Here is a 12,925-nt window from a genome sequence, read left to right as displayed (position 1 = left end):
TCTTTCCCTGACTTGCTGTCTTGTGATACATAGCCTTAACTTTCCTTAGAACAAAAACAAAACAGAAAATAGCTACCTCTTCATTCTAGAAAACATGATTAGACCATGTCTAATGCAGTGACATCTGCTTGAGTTTGCAGAGCACATGTAATAGTCCTGGGATGCGTAAACTGTCCTGTATTTAGCTTAGCTGCGTAGAGATGATAATTTGTAAGTCAATGGGTTCAACCACATAACCACTTACACCAAAAGCATGTAAGAAAGGAAAGACAGGATTACATGAAAAGCTGCACAATAGATTCTGAGAAGATAATTGCTTATTTTTATCCAGCCCCTGTCAAGGAATCAGGTACCTAGGATCGTAGCATGACATCTGTATCTCAATGAGGAAAGCAAACCCCTGCAGAGTTTTTAATAATTAATTCATATTAATTATGAATTATTAATATTCATAATATTCCTACTTTGGTATCAGACAGAGGCAACAAATACAGAGTTATGAAAGGCAAAGTCTATTTCATGCATGATCATATTTTAGCACGTGCAGAGTCATCTGAGAGTGAAGTTTCATTTCTCCTCTTCAAATTAGGTAAGTCATTGGGCAGGCCATGGAAGAATGCCACTGTTTTGGCCTCCTGTTTGACTCCTGGAACCATCTGACTGGCTTCAATAGGTTATTTCTAATCAGAGCCAGAAATCATGGGCCCATAAGGACAACCCCAAGTAGCGGCAGTGCAAGTAGTTTTGTTTTCTCCAGGCTCAAGAAAAAAAATAGAGCTTCCTTCTTTCTGGTACACAATCCAGCCTATTCTCTCTTTAAATAAAAAACATTTCCTTATAATTAATAGGAACATACACAGTATGTGTAATGGCTCTTTTTTAAGAACACAAAACTTATTAAACAAGAGATAACTTTAGGGCAATACTCTGTAATTTCTCAAACTTGAAAAGAATGTTGTTTTGGTTACATTATGACTCAAACTGTGCAAAGTGCCTGCTGCTACTCAAAGAACAAGTTTGCTGTAATGTTTCTAGAAAATTTATGAGCTTTCATCTTGTTCTTCTTTTCTGCTGTTTATGTTTGTGTGTTGGGTATGGTCCATCAGAAATGCTTCACCTGTTGGTCAAGCATAAATATCTACCCCTGGTGTCAGTCTGTATCAAGCTGCTATGAAGAAGATTTTGATATTTTCAACCCACAAAAATAGTCTTCTTTAATACCAACTGATACAAAATTTCAAATCAGCAGAATATGGAAGGCAGCAAATATAAGAAAGACTACAGAAAACAAATTAGAAAAATCTGGAATTAACCCATAGGAGGAAGGGAAGTTTATATTGTCACAGTCATTGCTCAAAAGTAATATTTTCTCATGTAATGCTGCTTTCTCACAATTTTTCCAAGATCTTCCCATTTTCACATATTTCCAAAATAATTAATTATAACAGATTATTTTATTTAACTTTTTCATTTAGAATTGCAGCATATATATGGTTTTGTAATTATTTTTACCATACATTTCTCAGTCTAAACATAGAGGTTTCTGTAATTGTCATTAAAAAGCACATAGACAAAATATTTATGGAATCTATAATAAATGCAAAGAAATCAATACAAACAAAACTTGGCTTAGCAAACTGTACATACATAAATATGTTCCTTTTTTAACTGGACATTCATTATTTTTTTCTCATAAAACCTTCCATGATCTTATTTATTACATCCAATTTTTTAAACCTTAAAAAAGTGCTTTTCAGATTTACAGCCTGTGCATCCAAAGCAAAGCTTAGAACAGCATGCCTGAAACAATAAACAAGGGGAAATAGTACATTGCTATATGAGCTCTTTAAAATTTTATGTTACAAAATCTCTAAAATGTCCCTAGCACTGGTTGGTCTGTATACTGTAAGGTCCTGATATTGTGTATTGAACAAAGATTGGCTAATAGCTCATTTAGAGAAGCACACAGGAAACGTTCTCCTACAGTATAAACTCCTTGACTATGCATAGTACAGGACATTGACCCAGAGATAAATGTGGCTAAAAGATCCAGAATGTTGGAGAGAGAAAATTCCCTTGCTTATGTCATAGCTTCCTTCATGCCAGGGGTACAAATCTTGAAATGATGCTACTCATGTAATGCATTACACATTCTGGTACTGATACAGGATACAAAAAACTTAGTACCAGTAGAATGATATGGGTACATTGGCTACAGTAGGTAAAGCTGCCACATTGAGTGTATTAACACCTGAAATGGGCCCGCTTCCTGATGTGTGTATTTCACCAACTGTACTAGCTTTTCCATTGCTTCATAAGGGAGGAGGGCCATTAGTATATCTTAGCATGGGATGGAAGGACCGGGCAAAATTATTGGAGAGAGTACAGCTGTAGTCCTCCTCAGTCACTGGTACAAGGCAGGCTAGACCAATCAAGAGCAGCAAAAGAAGCTGAAGTGGCAGAGCAGCTCTGAGGACTCTGAGAAAGAAGGACTGGTGCTGCTGAGTTGATAGTGCCTCAGAATGGGAGGAATCTGAGCCACCTCTTGTGGACCTGAGAAAAGAAATCCATATGAGAACAAACTAAGGCACTAGTTAGCATAGATGCTACTTTCTACTTCAGTAACCCTTCCTGGGATATTTATTTTAAAATAATAAATATTTAAAATAATTAACAAAATGCCATGCATCTTGCACTGAATATGCCATTTCCATGACTCTACTGAAGGATCTTTTTAAAATAATGGGACTGGAGAAAGAACTCACTTGAAAAATCATTCAAAGTGTGGTCCATGTTAATCTACCCATTTTTCTTGTGTTAAAGATTTTCCACTTTAACAAATAAATTGAACATAATCTAGATAAGGACAACATCTCTTTTGTCGTATCAGCACTTGTTCCTGTTCCACAGACACATGCAGTTGAGAAGGGAAACCCCACTGTTTTATGTGCTGACTGCATTTGTTTTCAGGAAGTTACCAGAGTATCATTACAAATCACATAACAAGTACAGTGCTCTGCCAGCATTGGATTAGAGGCACTCTCAAGTCTCCACAGAGTACACTATAGCCTCATTTTGCACTGAATCAGCACTTATAATTGACTTCCTGAACTGAACGGACCCTTTACGCTTTCTTTAAATTCTTCCTCCCCTGCCCCCCATCTTATTTCCTTTGCAAACTCTTTTCTGCAGTAGGGCAATTAAAATGTCTTAACAATCCAGTCACAGACGATGATCAGTGTCTTAGGGTGGACGAAGACCTCTTATTGTCTCATGTTGGGCAATTAAATCTATAGCAACTTTTTATTCAGTGGAAGCTAGGAGGACTCAGTCCTTTGGAAAATAAAAACCAGGCCTCTGAGTTAGCCACTAAGTTTAGATACTCATATTCACAACTTTAATCCACGTTTTTAGATTTCAAGAAGCTTTTCCTTCTAGTACTGGAAAGAGAGCTGATATTTTCCCTCTTGACTAAAACTGACAGTGCTCTAGTACCTGGGTGGCCTACTAATGTTTTTGAGAAATTACATGGGTTGATAAGAGGGAACTTGAAGATTAAAAAACATACCAAATCCAACATATACAAAGTACTTGAGGTACACTAATTATCTGGCATAGGACAGTACTGTGTTTTAGCCAATGCTAAAATACAGAAGGATGAGTGGTTTTAAAGTCATCTGCTTAGATGCAGTTTTCCCTCAAGTCTCTGTCTAATATGGGAAACTCACAGCAACTTAATTACAGAGCAGGAAGAACCCAATGGCTTGTTAGAGGCCACGGAAGTAGAAAGATGAATGGAAGAAGAACAAGTTCCAGAATGACCTCTGTCATGTAGACAAAACTTTTGTTTTTGTGGCCAAGGAATAATGCTATCTTCTGTGCTTTTGATTCAGCAAAGAAACTTGTTCTCTAGGGTCACAGACCATGTCCCTTTTGGAGGAAGCTCTGCTTTGGGGCTCCCCAAGAAGAAGCCATGTTCAATCTCCTTTTCCTGAAGGGTCCCCTGAAGCCAGCCCTTGTGTAGCTTCACAAGGGGCAATCCTTTGGTTTTGAGACCTGGCTTCTTTTCTGTCCCTAGCTTCCCCTGGTGATCCATAGGGACCCCCAACCTCAGAGAGCTCCTTTTTGGACAGATCCGCGGAGGGGGCTAATTAGATGTTAGAGTGTGAATGTCCCAAATAGCAGAGCAGACGCATCTGTTTCAAACAAGCAGTCTTTATTGTGTTGCTCTAGTTCTCTCTGTCCTTTGTCAGACTCCACTCTGTCCTCCTGGAGACTATACTTTTTCTCTCCAGCTTTCTGTCCTTCCTGGGGTTACCCTTTCATCTCCCCAGCTCTCCCAGAGCCTTGCTGTTTCTCTGGCATAGACAGCCATATTTACCACAAAATTGTTACAAAATGATAGTATTAACCTGAGGATAACACTCACCCACTAAAATTAAACAACTAGGGACAAGTCTCTGCAGCCTGCTGCCAGGTGCAGACTGCCATCTTCTCCTGAGGTGAAAAGGGTATCTACATGTCCTACTTACAAAGCTATTTACAAGAACTACATAGATGTTCACATGCTCACACTGAGTCCTCCAAAGTAATCCCCACAAGAACTTAGCCCTCTTAACCTTTTTTGTTACATTTAGTTATTAATTTCCAACTGGAGGAGATAATTTATTGTTATCAGCTCACTTGTGTTCATGTATCTTCCCATCGTAAAGACCTCAAGCAAGCCCGATAGCCTTTGGTAACCTTTACAAAACCTTTAGTTGACTAATGGAAAGTTGAATGTTCAGGTACACTAAATGATTAACTTCCTGGATTGTTTAGGTCAAGAAGTGATGATCAAACCAAAAGTTTGCATGTTATTGGAGCCAAACTAGAAAGATGCTTATTCTTGCGCTATATAAGTTCAGGTATAAAGAACACACTGAAAGGACATGGCACATTTAACAGCATCAGAGCATTCCATATTAAAGTTCAATTAGATCAGGCTCTCTACTGTCTAAGAATGCCAACACTGAAAGTTAATGGGCTGAGGTAGGAACAAAGGGAACAGGGAGTGCTTAATTACCTCCCAAGCATTTCATTGCGTTTCATTTCAGTCCACCTCCTTACGTGGCTCTTTTCACACAGATACTCTTATTCCAATCAACGAATGCCACATTTTGCAGAGAGGTGTCTACTCTTCCTTTGGGATTAATGAGAGCAGTATGAAAGTAGAGGCTCTTTTAAGTAATTATCCATTGGCTGGAAGTCATCTGAAAGTTATCCTGAGGCTATCAAATAACTCTCTAGAGGAAGGTCCAGGAACTACAACCAAAGGAATGGGCACATCAATGTCTAATCATTCTCTTCCCTTATCAGGGTTGTGGGCTACAAAAGCAATACTGGTTTTGTTTTTTATGTATTGAAAAACAAAACCAAACCCACAATAAAACAAATAAAAGGTGGTGGAACATGTATCGGCTTCCTTGGAAAGGGGTATAATAGATTTCCTCAAAAATTAATGCAGTATATAGAAAAGTGTACTGAAACATAGCAGCAGAAAAGGATTGTAAATGTTACTGGTTCATACGGCATGGAAACTATCCAACAAGTGAATAATGAAATATTCACCTCCATAGGAGACCATATTCAAAAGGTCTGCTTTAAAATGTTCAAGTGCTATATTGCTTTGGTTGCTGTTTCAACAGGTAGTCATCTACTAATGGCCACATTAAGAGTGATGGAAAAAATGAACACTCTGTTCCATGAGGTGGTGAATAATTTTACTGCTGCTATTGAAATAAATGATAAACTTCCTATCAGTTTTTATGGGTAGAAGATCAGTCCCAAACACTGTGCACTATAGTTACTTTGAGGGAAAGGCAGTTCTCTCTCTCGTATCTATAAATTATTAGCTTTGTCTATTCAGGTTGCTCTACCATTTGGCACATTGACAGCCGTTCAGCTAGCACTGAAGGATCACCTGTTATTCCCTCACACAGTCCCTAGTGACTAGATAATGTGGAAGGCACAGCTGCAAATTTGACCAACTGCACGTTTCCTGATGTCAGGCTCAAGTAAAGCATGCAAGGAACCCGAAAAAATTAACCTTAGAATGGATGCAGCAGTAGGACTCCTCATCTTGGGAACTAGCAAGATCTGTGGGGTTGGAACTTAGCTTGCTTCTCCTCAATAGCTTCACTGATACGTGAAAGAAAAGTTAAGCTACCAGGCAGCTTGGTAGGTGAACAGGGGAACTCTCATTTCAGCCTGGATGTAGTTTCAGCTTACAAATAACTCACTTCTTAGACAAGAAAAATGCACTAGATCTAATCTTTGTGGACTGGTAGAACATTTGATGGGACGCTATGTAGGAAATTATACAGCTAAGTTGAAGGTAATGGGGGTGAAGGCAAGACAAACTATGAAAATAATTTAGCTTGAAAATTAAAAGAATGTCTCTAATTATCAGAGGAGTGAGGTCCTGAAACAGCCTTCTAACAGGGATAACGGGGAGATAAATCCTCAACACTTTTAAAATGGAGTTTCATTAGCTTAAAAAAGGGGTTATGATACTGTTGCCTGGGACAGCAGCAGAATGCTCTTGATGACTCAAGATCCATTCTAGTCTTACGGCCTACGTTGCCAATACGTCAATGAATTGATAATATTCAGATATTACATATTCCTTATTGGCTTATATCTACTCCCTGCCAGATTAAGCTGGTTTACATTGTAAAGAAGATTAATATATCCATTTTACAGGTGGTTAAACAAGAAGTTTAAGTGACAGCCCCAAAGTCAGAAGGCAGCAGAACTTTGACTAGAGCCTTGGGGAATCTGAATCCAGGCTCTTAGTATCATCATTATTTCACATTGCATTTCATTATGTGGTTGAACGCAGTAAGAATGTTGTGATCTAGTTGGCTTAAGGAATTGAGAAATGTATAAATTTGCTATTGGATTTGAAGAGCAGAGGAGCATGGGGAGCAGCAACTGGAGATGGGATCAGTGGCGCCAAGACTTGAATAGAACTGCTCAAGAGAGAAAATGTAAACATACTGGAGCAGGTTAAACCATTATTTTAATCTTTTTAACATTTTAATCACTTAAAAAAATCTGCAGGCATGGGTCCAGGTGTACTTTTTCCTGACATGTTAACTATTGAAAGGGGGAAGGGTGATTTGGAGATTTGCTTTTCCCAATTTAAAACTCTGCACTTCTTTACTAGATTTCATACCCAAACAGGCTGGTTTGGGAGGATCAGTTCCTATGCAGATGTAGTACGTGATGAATCAACAGGATACTACATATATAAGCTATGATAACAGAAAAGCACAATATCATCAGGCTTGCTAAAAACACCGTTCCTCTAATTTTTTAAGTAAGTAACTTTCCTCTGCAAAATCCTACATAGCAAACATTTCTAATTTGTCTTTGGTTCTCCTTATACTATAATCTAGCAGGGTTTGCTGATCCAGTGCAAGATCAAACGCAAAAGACTCTGATCAGAGGCATGTCAAAATATCAAGGAACACAGTGACAGCTTGTACTGCTTTATCAGTTAAAGCCATATTATACATCAACCACAACCTGTCTGGCTTTGCGCATTTGATTAAGTTTCCTATTCAGTAGTAACTCATTTGTATTCCACGGTTGTCTGAATGACAAATTGAACATTGTGTTGTCCTAGTATGAGATGTGTTAATAAACAGTGCTGGAAAGAGTTGATCTGAAAGATGCCACGCCAATGCCCCTACTAGACTAGTCCCAAAGCTGCGAAGCACTGATAGATGCGCATCAGGCCACCCCCACCTCAGGCCTACAAAACAGTAATCTGTTTAAAGAGGGTGGGGTTATACATGTAGAAGAGAGTGGAGGAGCAGACAGAATATTCCTTTAATGCCATGTTGCTAATGCAAGCGTGCTTGACCTGCCTGAGTCAGCCTTCATTTTTCAGGCAGGTTAGTAAAAGACACATGCTTAGATGTTAATGGTCATAGAATACGATTCCACCGACAGTTGCCAAGCTTTACAGCAACATGAGTTAGAAAGTTTCCTCTCAGTTCTCCATTCATGAGAGGAACAGAGAAACAGGGTCTAAGTATGTCACTTACTGTGCAGGATGTTTTACTGTGCTTCAAAAGAATGAGTTGATTTCTGATGGAAATACTCTGCCTATCATGTCACTTAACGTTCATGCAGCTTCACAGTTGCAGTATTTCACTAGCTAAAGTTATGCAGCTAATTCTATTCAGAAATAATTTGGAAAATTGACTGGTTATGACCATAATCAATTTGTGCTCCCCAATCTAGCTCCCTCATATTTCAGACTGTTGCTCTGATAAGTGAAATTGTGGTCTTGTCTTACAGAAAACAGGCCATTAAATACAAAGTGCACTCAAGGTTTCTTTGAATGCCTGATTATTGCTCAGTCACCATGCGAGTCTATTTTTGCTGTCCTCAAAACTTAAAAATGTCTCACTTGAACAGGAACCATTATCTCAAGCAATTGACAAAACAGAAGTTAGGCTTGATTACAATTCCACACATATTTTCTCATGTTCTCTACAATTTTATATTCTGTCACAACTCACTAAATGCTGGAATGGTTACGGATATCTATTGTATAGTGTAGGTATATAATTTTTCCTTTTGGGCTTCTTTAAATGTATTTATGCTATGGGGAAGTGAACAGATCAGTGAAAGAGCAAAAGGACACACACATCACACTGACAAGAACAGAATGCACAAGCACTGTTAGCCGCAGAAATGAGAGATTGCTGGAGAAAAGGTGGAAAGCAAAAAGCTGCAGCTGCAAGTCTGCTCTCTAGCGGTCAGACAGAGATGGGGCAGCATTGCTCACAGTGTGATACATGGATGCAAGCACTCGTCAAGTGTCACGTCAGTGTTAGGTTGTTATGCCTGCAAAAAAGTTCTCCAATAGCAGGGAGAGAAGATGCTCCCAATTTTGTAAAGATGAAAATCCTCAAATTCTGATTTTTTAATTTTGAGTCATAGGAGTGTAAAACCCACAAACTGAACAAAACTTAAAAAAAAAGGATGTTAGTGTGTTTTATTCAGTTTTGTGGGTTTTCTGAATTCTAAGTATTGTATTGGCCTAATACCTGTCTTAATTTAATATCTAGAAATAAAGAGGATGATAAAAAGTCTTTGCCACAAACCTACTGGCACTTTTGTTAATCAGATCATAACATAATAGTATCACGAGTGTACACACTTACCCATCTGACAAAAATTTAAAATATATTTTTGACCTGTAAGTTATGTTACTAGGAAGCAAAAGCTGTCTATTTAAGATTTACATAGCATATTTATTAACAAGTATTTTTTGTTGGAATAACTGAATTGAAACGTATGGAAACATCCTCACAAAGGACACTTAACAACTGAAGTACGTTTAGTTCTTGTCCACCTGGCAGATAAAAACGTGGACACACATGCCTCATGGACAATTTCCATCATCCTCTTGGAGTTCTAGAACAGAGTGCGGAAACCCGGAGAATAAGGTACCTGCTATGTGGACTGCTGACAGAGGGTCCAGGCTGTGAGAGACTACATTTGCCCCGTGGCTGTTTGCAATGAACAGGGGGTAAAGAAAGAAGAATGTTCAGTCCAGGCAAATAAAGACAAGCTACTGATGAAATCAAATTAAAAAGTGCAGCAAAGGAAACATAAAATCAAATGAAGTGACTAATACCCATGAACCAAGGAAACTGGCTTTTCTTTTGTTCCTAGCTGAATATGAAAATGGTTGAAACATATGAAATGAATCTGAAAGAATGCTTTAGTCATTCCAGTGAGGCACACTAGATCACTACAAGAACCAATGTTAAAAAAATGTGCTAAGGTAATTTGTTGCATGAAATATAAAATTAATTCACCTTACTCAAAATGATACACATTAGAGTATTTATATTCCATTGCATCACAATTAGTGTTCAGTAGAACACTAATAAAATTATATTCCATGTGCCACCAATAAAACGCTAGCCTTTTTTCACCCACAATTTTGATGGACAAACAACTGGTGATTTAGTGTACTCAGTTTTATTTGCTGGCAAAACGAATGCAACTTAGATGCTTAAATATCCCTGGATATTAGGAAATTATTATGATTAATTTCTCACTAAGAATGTACTCGGTGCTACAGTTCTAAATGGTATCACTTTTCCACTTTTGTAATGTCTCCAAAATCATGGGTGCAAAAAGGGAAAGTTTGAAAAAAAAAAATCAGACCCCAAGGAATCATACATATTACACTATACATAATGGACAAAAATGACAGAAAGCATAAGTTATGTACATAAACCAACCAAACAATATTGTGTTAGACAAATGCAGATTAAAATATCAAGGCAAGACCCACTACCAACTTGCTAGCCAACGTTTTCTATTTTAAGTCATTTTGTCATTTTCTGTGATATTCAGGCATCTTCCTGAAGCTTTTATGATGTGATGGCTATCTTTAGTAATTAAAAAAAGCACTTAATTGAAAAATAAAAGTAATGATTCCAGAATTGAAATGCTCAGTTTTTATGCTGTTCTTTTCCCCTGTGAAAAGCCAGTATTCCTTTACATTCTCAAACTAGGATCTAAAGGAAACTAGTGAATGTAGCAAAATCAATTTCAGAAGACCATAACACTTTATCAGGACAGAACTCAGATGTTTTATAAAAAGTGCAAATGAAAACTGATAGTTCTAAGAATAAGGAAAAATTGAATAATTAAAATAAATCAACTAACAGAATTGTAAAGAAAGACAAAACAATCTTTTTTCACACAGGGCTCAAAGTGTGGTGGAGCAAAATATAGTGGATGATATTTATCTTGTATTTTGTTCTAGTGAGAAGAACATGCAGCTTTAGAGCTGATGTCATCTCCCCTGATCAGATCCCACGCTGCAGTGTTTCCAACAATGTTTTCATGCCCTATCAGCTTTGGATGCAGCCCTAGGAACTTCCTCATCCACAGTCTCAATCAGATTCTGACTCCATGATCAGTTTTAATCAAACACCAAAAAAAGTTTCACTGGTATTCTTGAAAAATAGCTTGGCAGAGAAGACCTGGTAGACAGCACAAGGAATCAGCTGTACTAGGGCTAAAAGAGGAGCAGACATTGAGATCACTAGAGCAGAATACAAGAGAGAATCTGCTATGCCATAACACACCAACCAATTTGAGCCCTTGGTTATGTAGAGTAATTTCTAATTCTCATTTCATGCAGGGAGGGAAATGCAGCAGGGTTGGGAAAGCAGCTTTGAGAGGAACAGATCTAGGTTTGTGGCTTTCTTTCCTATCAGGGAGATGGTGTGAACCTTTCATCTACCTACAGCTGCAGTAAAACATCTGGTGCTCCCACCCAAGAGGTGACAGAAGTGTCTAGCATAAAATTACCGTTCTCTGTCTGCTGGGGGTGCTTCTTCCAGACACAGGACTAACAGATCCTGATGTGTCCAGTTCATCAGCAGAGGACCATGAGGACAAATCCTAAGATTCAGAATGGAGATTAGAAGAGAATCAGTGTTTTGCTAAGGAAACTGGAAAAGTGGATGAAATCCTGGTTTTAGAAGACTTCTTTCCATCTTCAACCTTTAAAAAATGACCAAGGGAGGTTTAAATGTATGTCAATCTGGAGGGTGAAATCACTGGAAGATGTTCCCACTAAGCTCTGAAGAGGGGGAAAAAAACCCCAAACGGTCCTCAATTGTTAATCGTCCTAGGCAAAGTCAGCAACAAAAAGTAAGATGCTTGTTAGTGATTTTAAAATGGTAAGAGATGGTGTGTAAATACAAAGATGCTCACCATGGATATCCAGATACAATTCATTTGGACAGGGATATGCCAGAGAGTTTAAAAAAAAACAGATCATGTTCTTTATACATTATGTTAATTGAGATTTTGGGGAACAAAAGGAGAGGGACTTAAGCAACGGGAATGGGCAAAATCATCTCTTTATTACTGCTCTAGTCAATGAAGGCATGCTTAATGCTCCCCCTCCCCCAGTGCCTTCATCTACAAGGTAACTTGTGCAAACATGAAGTATGCTTCCACAGCTAAGAGAAAAACCTAGGAGATTTATTATCGTACAAAGGAATTTTAAAAACATCTTCATGACTGTCACAATGGGAAGGTAGATGCTTATTGCCCTACAAAAAAATAATTGGGCATACTGCAGTGTTCGTAGCTACTCCACATACTTTGCAGTGACAGCAGCAGCCAACGTGCTTCGTTCATCTTGCTGTTCCCGAGATAGGAAAGTTACCTGACAATATACATGGAGAATCCATAACAACTGTGCCACATAGATGAGCATAACATTCCCAAGCAACAAAAGAAGGGCCACTAGCACAATTTACAGATTGAAAAAAGAAAGTAAGATTAATTAGGAAAGTAGCTCTAGATGAGTGACAAGTAGTAAAAATAGTTACCAGTTGACTGCTTGAAACATCTAGGATTTTCTCTAGGTCCTTGATGTGACGAGTGACCTCCTTCAGGAGAAGCTTGAGCCTGTTTCCAATGACATGCACCTTTTCTTTGGCTTCCAGGCAGTCCTTGCCTTCAGCATGGACCAGTAGTTGACAGGACATGTCTTGCAGTGATGCAACTTTCAACTGAGACTCTAGCAGCTCACGTCTAATTTGCTATTACAACAGCAAAGTATCAGAGTTTTCTACTTAAATATTGTGCAATATGTGAAGCAGAATGCTAGAACTTATAAAAAGTGAAAAAAACAAGAGCATGCAGGCATCACTTAATTAAACTTCCAAAATCACTGCAGTAGAAGTACTAAAACAAAGTAGCCATAGCCCTAAAATCCTTGCAAGTTGTAACAAAAGAAAGTACTCTTCTAATGAAGTGATAAATGCACATAATTTTTCTTTCCTGTAATTAAACTGTAAGATGTATAATCTCTCACCATTCC

General features: G+C 38.1%; 1 protein-coding gene across 1 annotated transcript in view; it reads right to left on the bottom strand.

Moving 5' to 3' along the window:
* Nucleotides 1–1,576: 1,576 nt before the first annotated feature.
* Nucleotides 1,577–12,925, bottom strand: part of SYNE1 (spectrin repeat containing nuclear envelope protein 1) — a 522,133-nt gene continuing 510,784 nt past the window's right edge. Inside the window, 4 exon segments of the mRNA XM_025205597.1 lie at nt 1,577–2,553; nt 9,514–9,572; nt 11,398–11,490; nt 12,432–12,644. Coding sequence (XP_025061382.1) covers nt 2,313–2,553; nt 9,514–9,572; nt 11,398–11,490; nt 12,432–12,644 — 606 coding nt within the window. The 3' untranslated portion in view covers nt 1,577–2,312.

The sequence above is a fragment of the Alligator sinensis genome, unplaced genomic scaffold (genome assembly GCF_000455745.1).
Source record: "Alligator sinensis unplaced genomic scaffold, ASM45574v1 scaffold1177_1, whole genome shotgun sequence".
NCBI classification, from domain to species: Eukaryota; Metazoa; Chordata; order Crocodylia; family Alligatoridae; genus Alligator; species Alligator sinensis.
The sequence above is the reverse complement of the archived record's forward strand: the minus strand, read 5'-3'. Positions and strand labels throughout refer to the sequence as shown.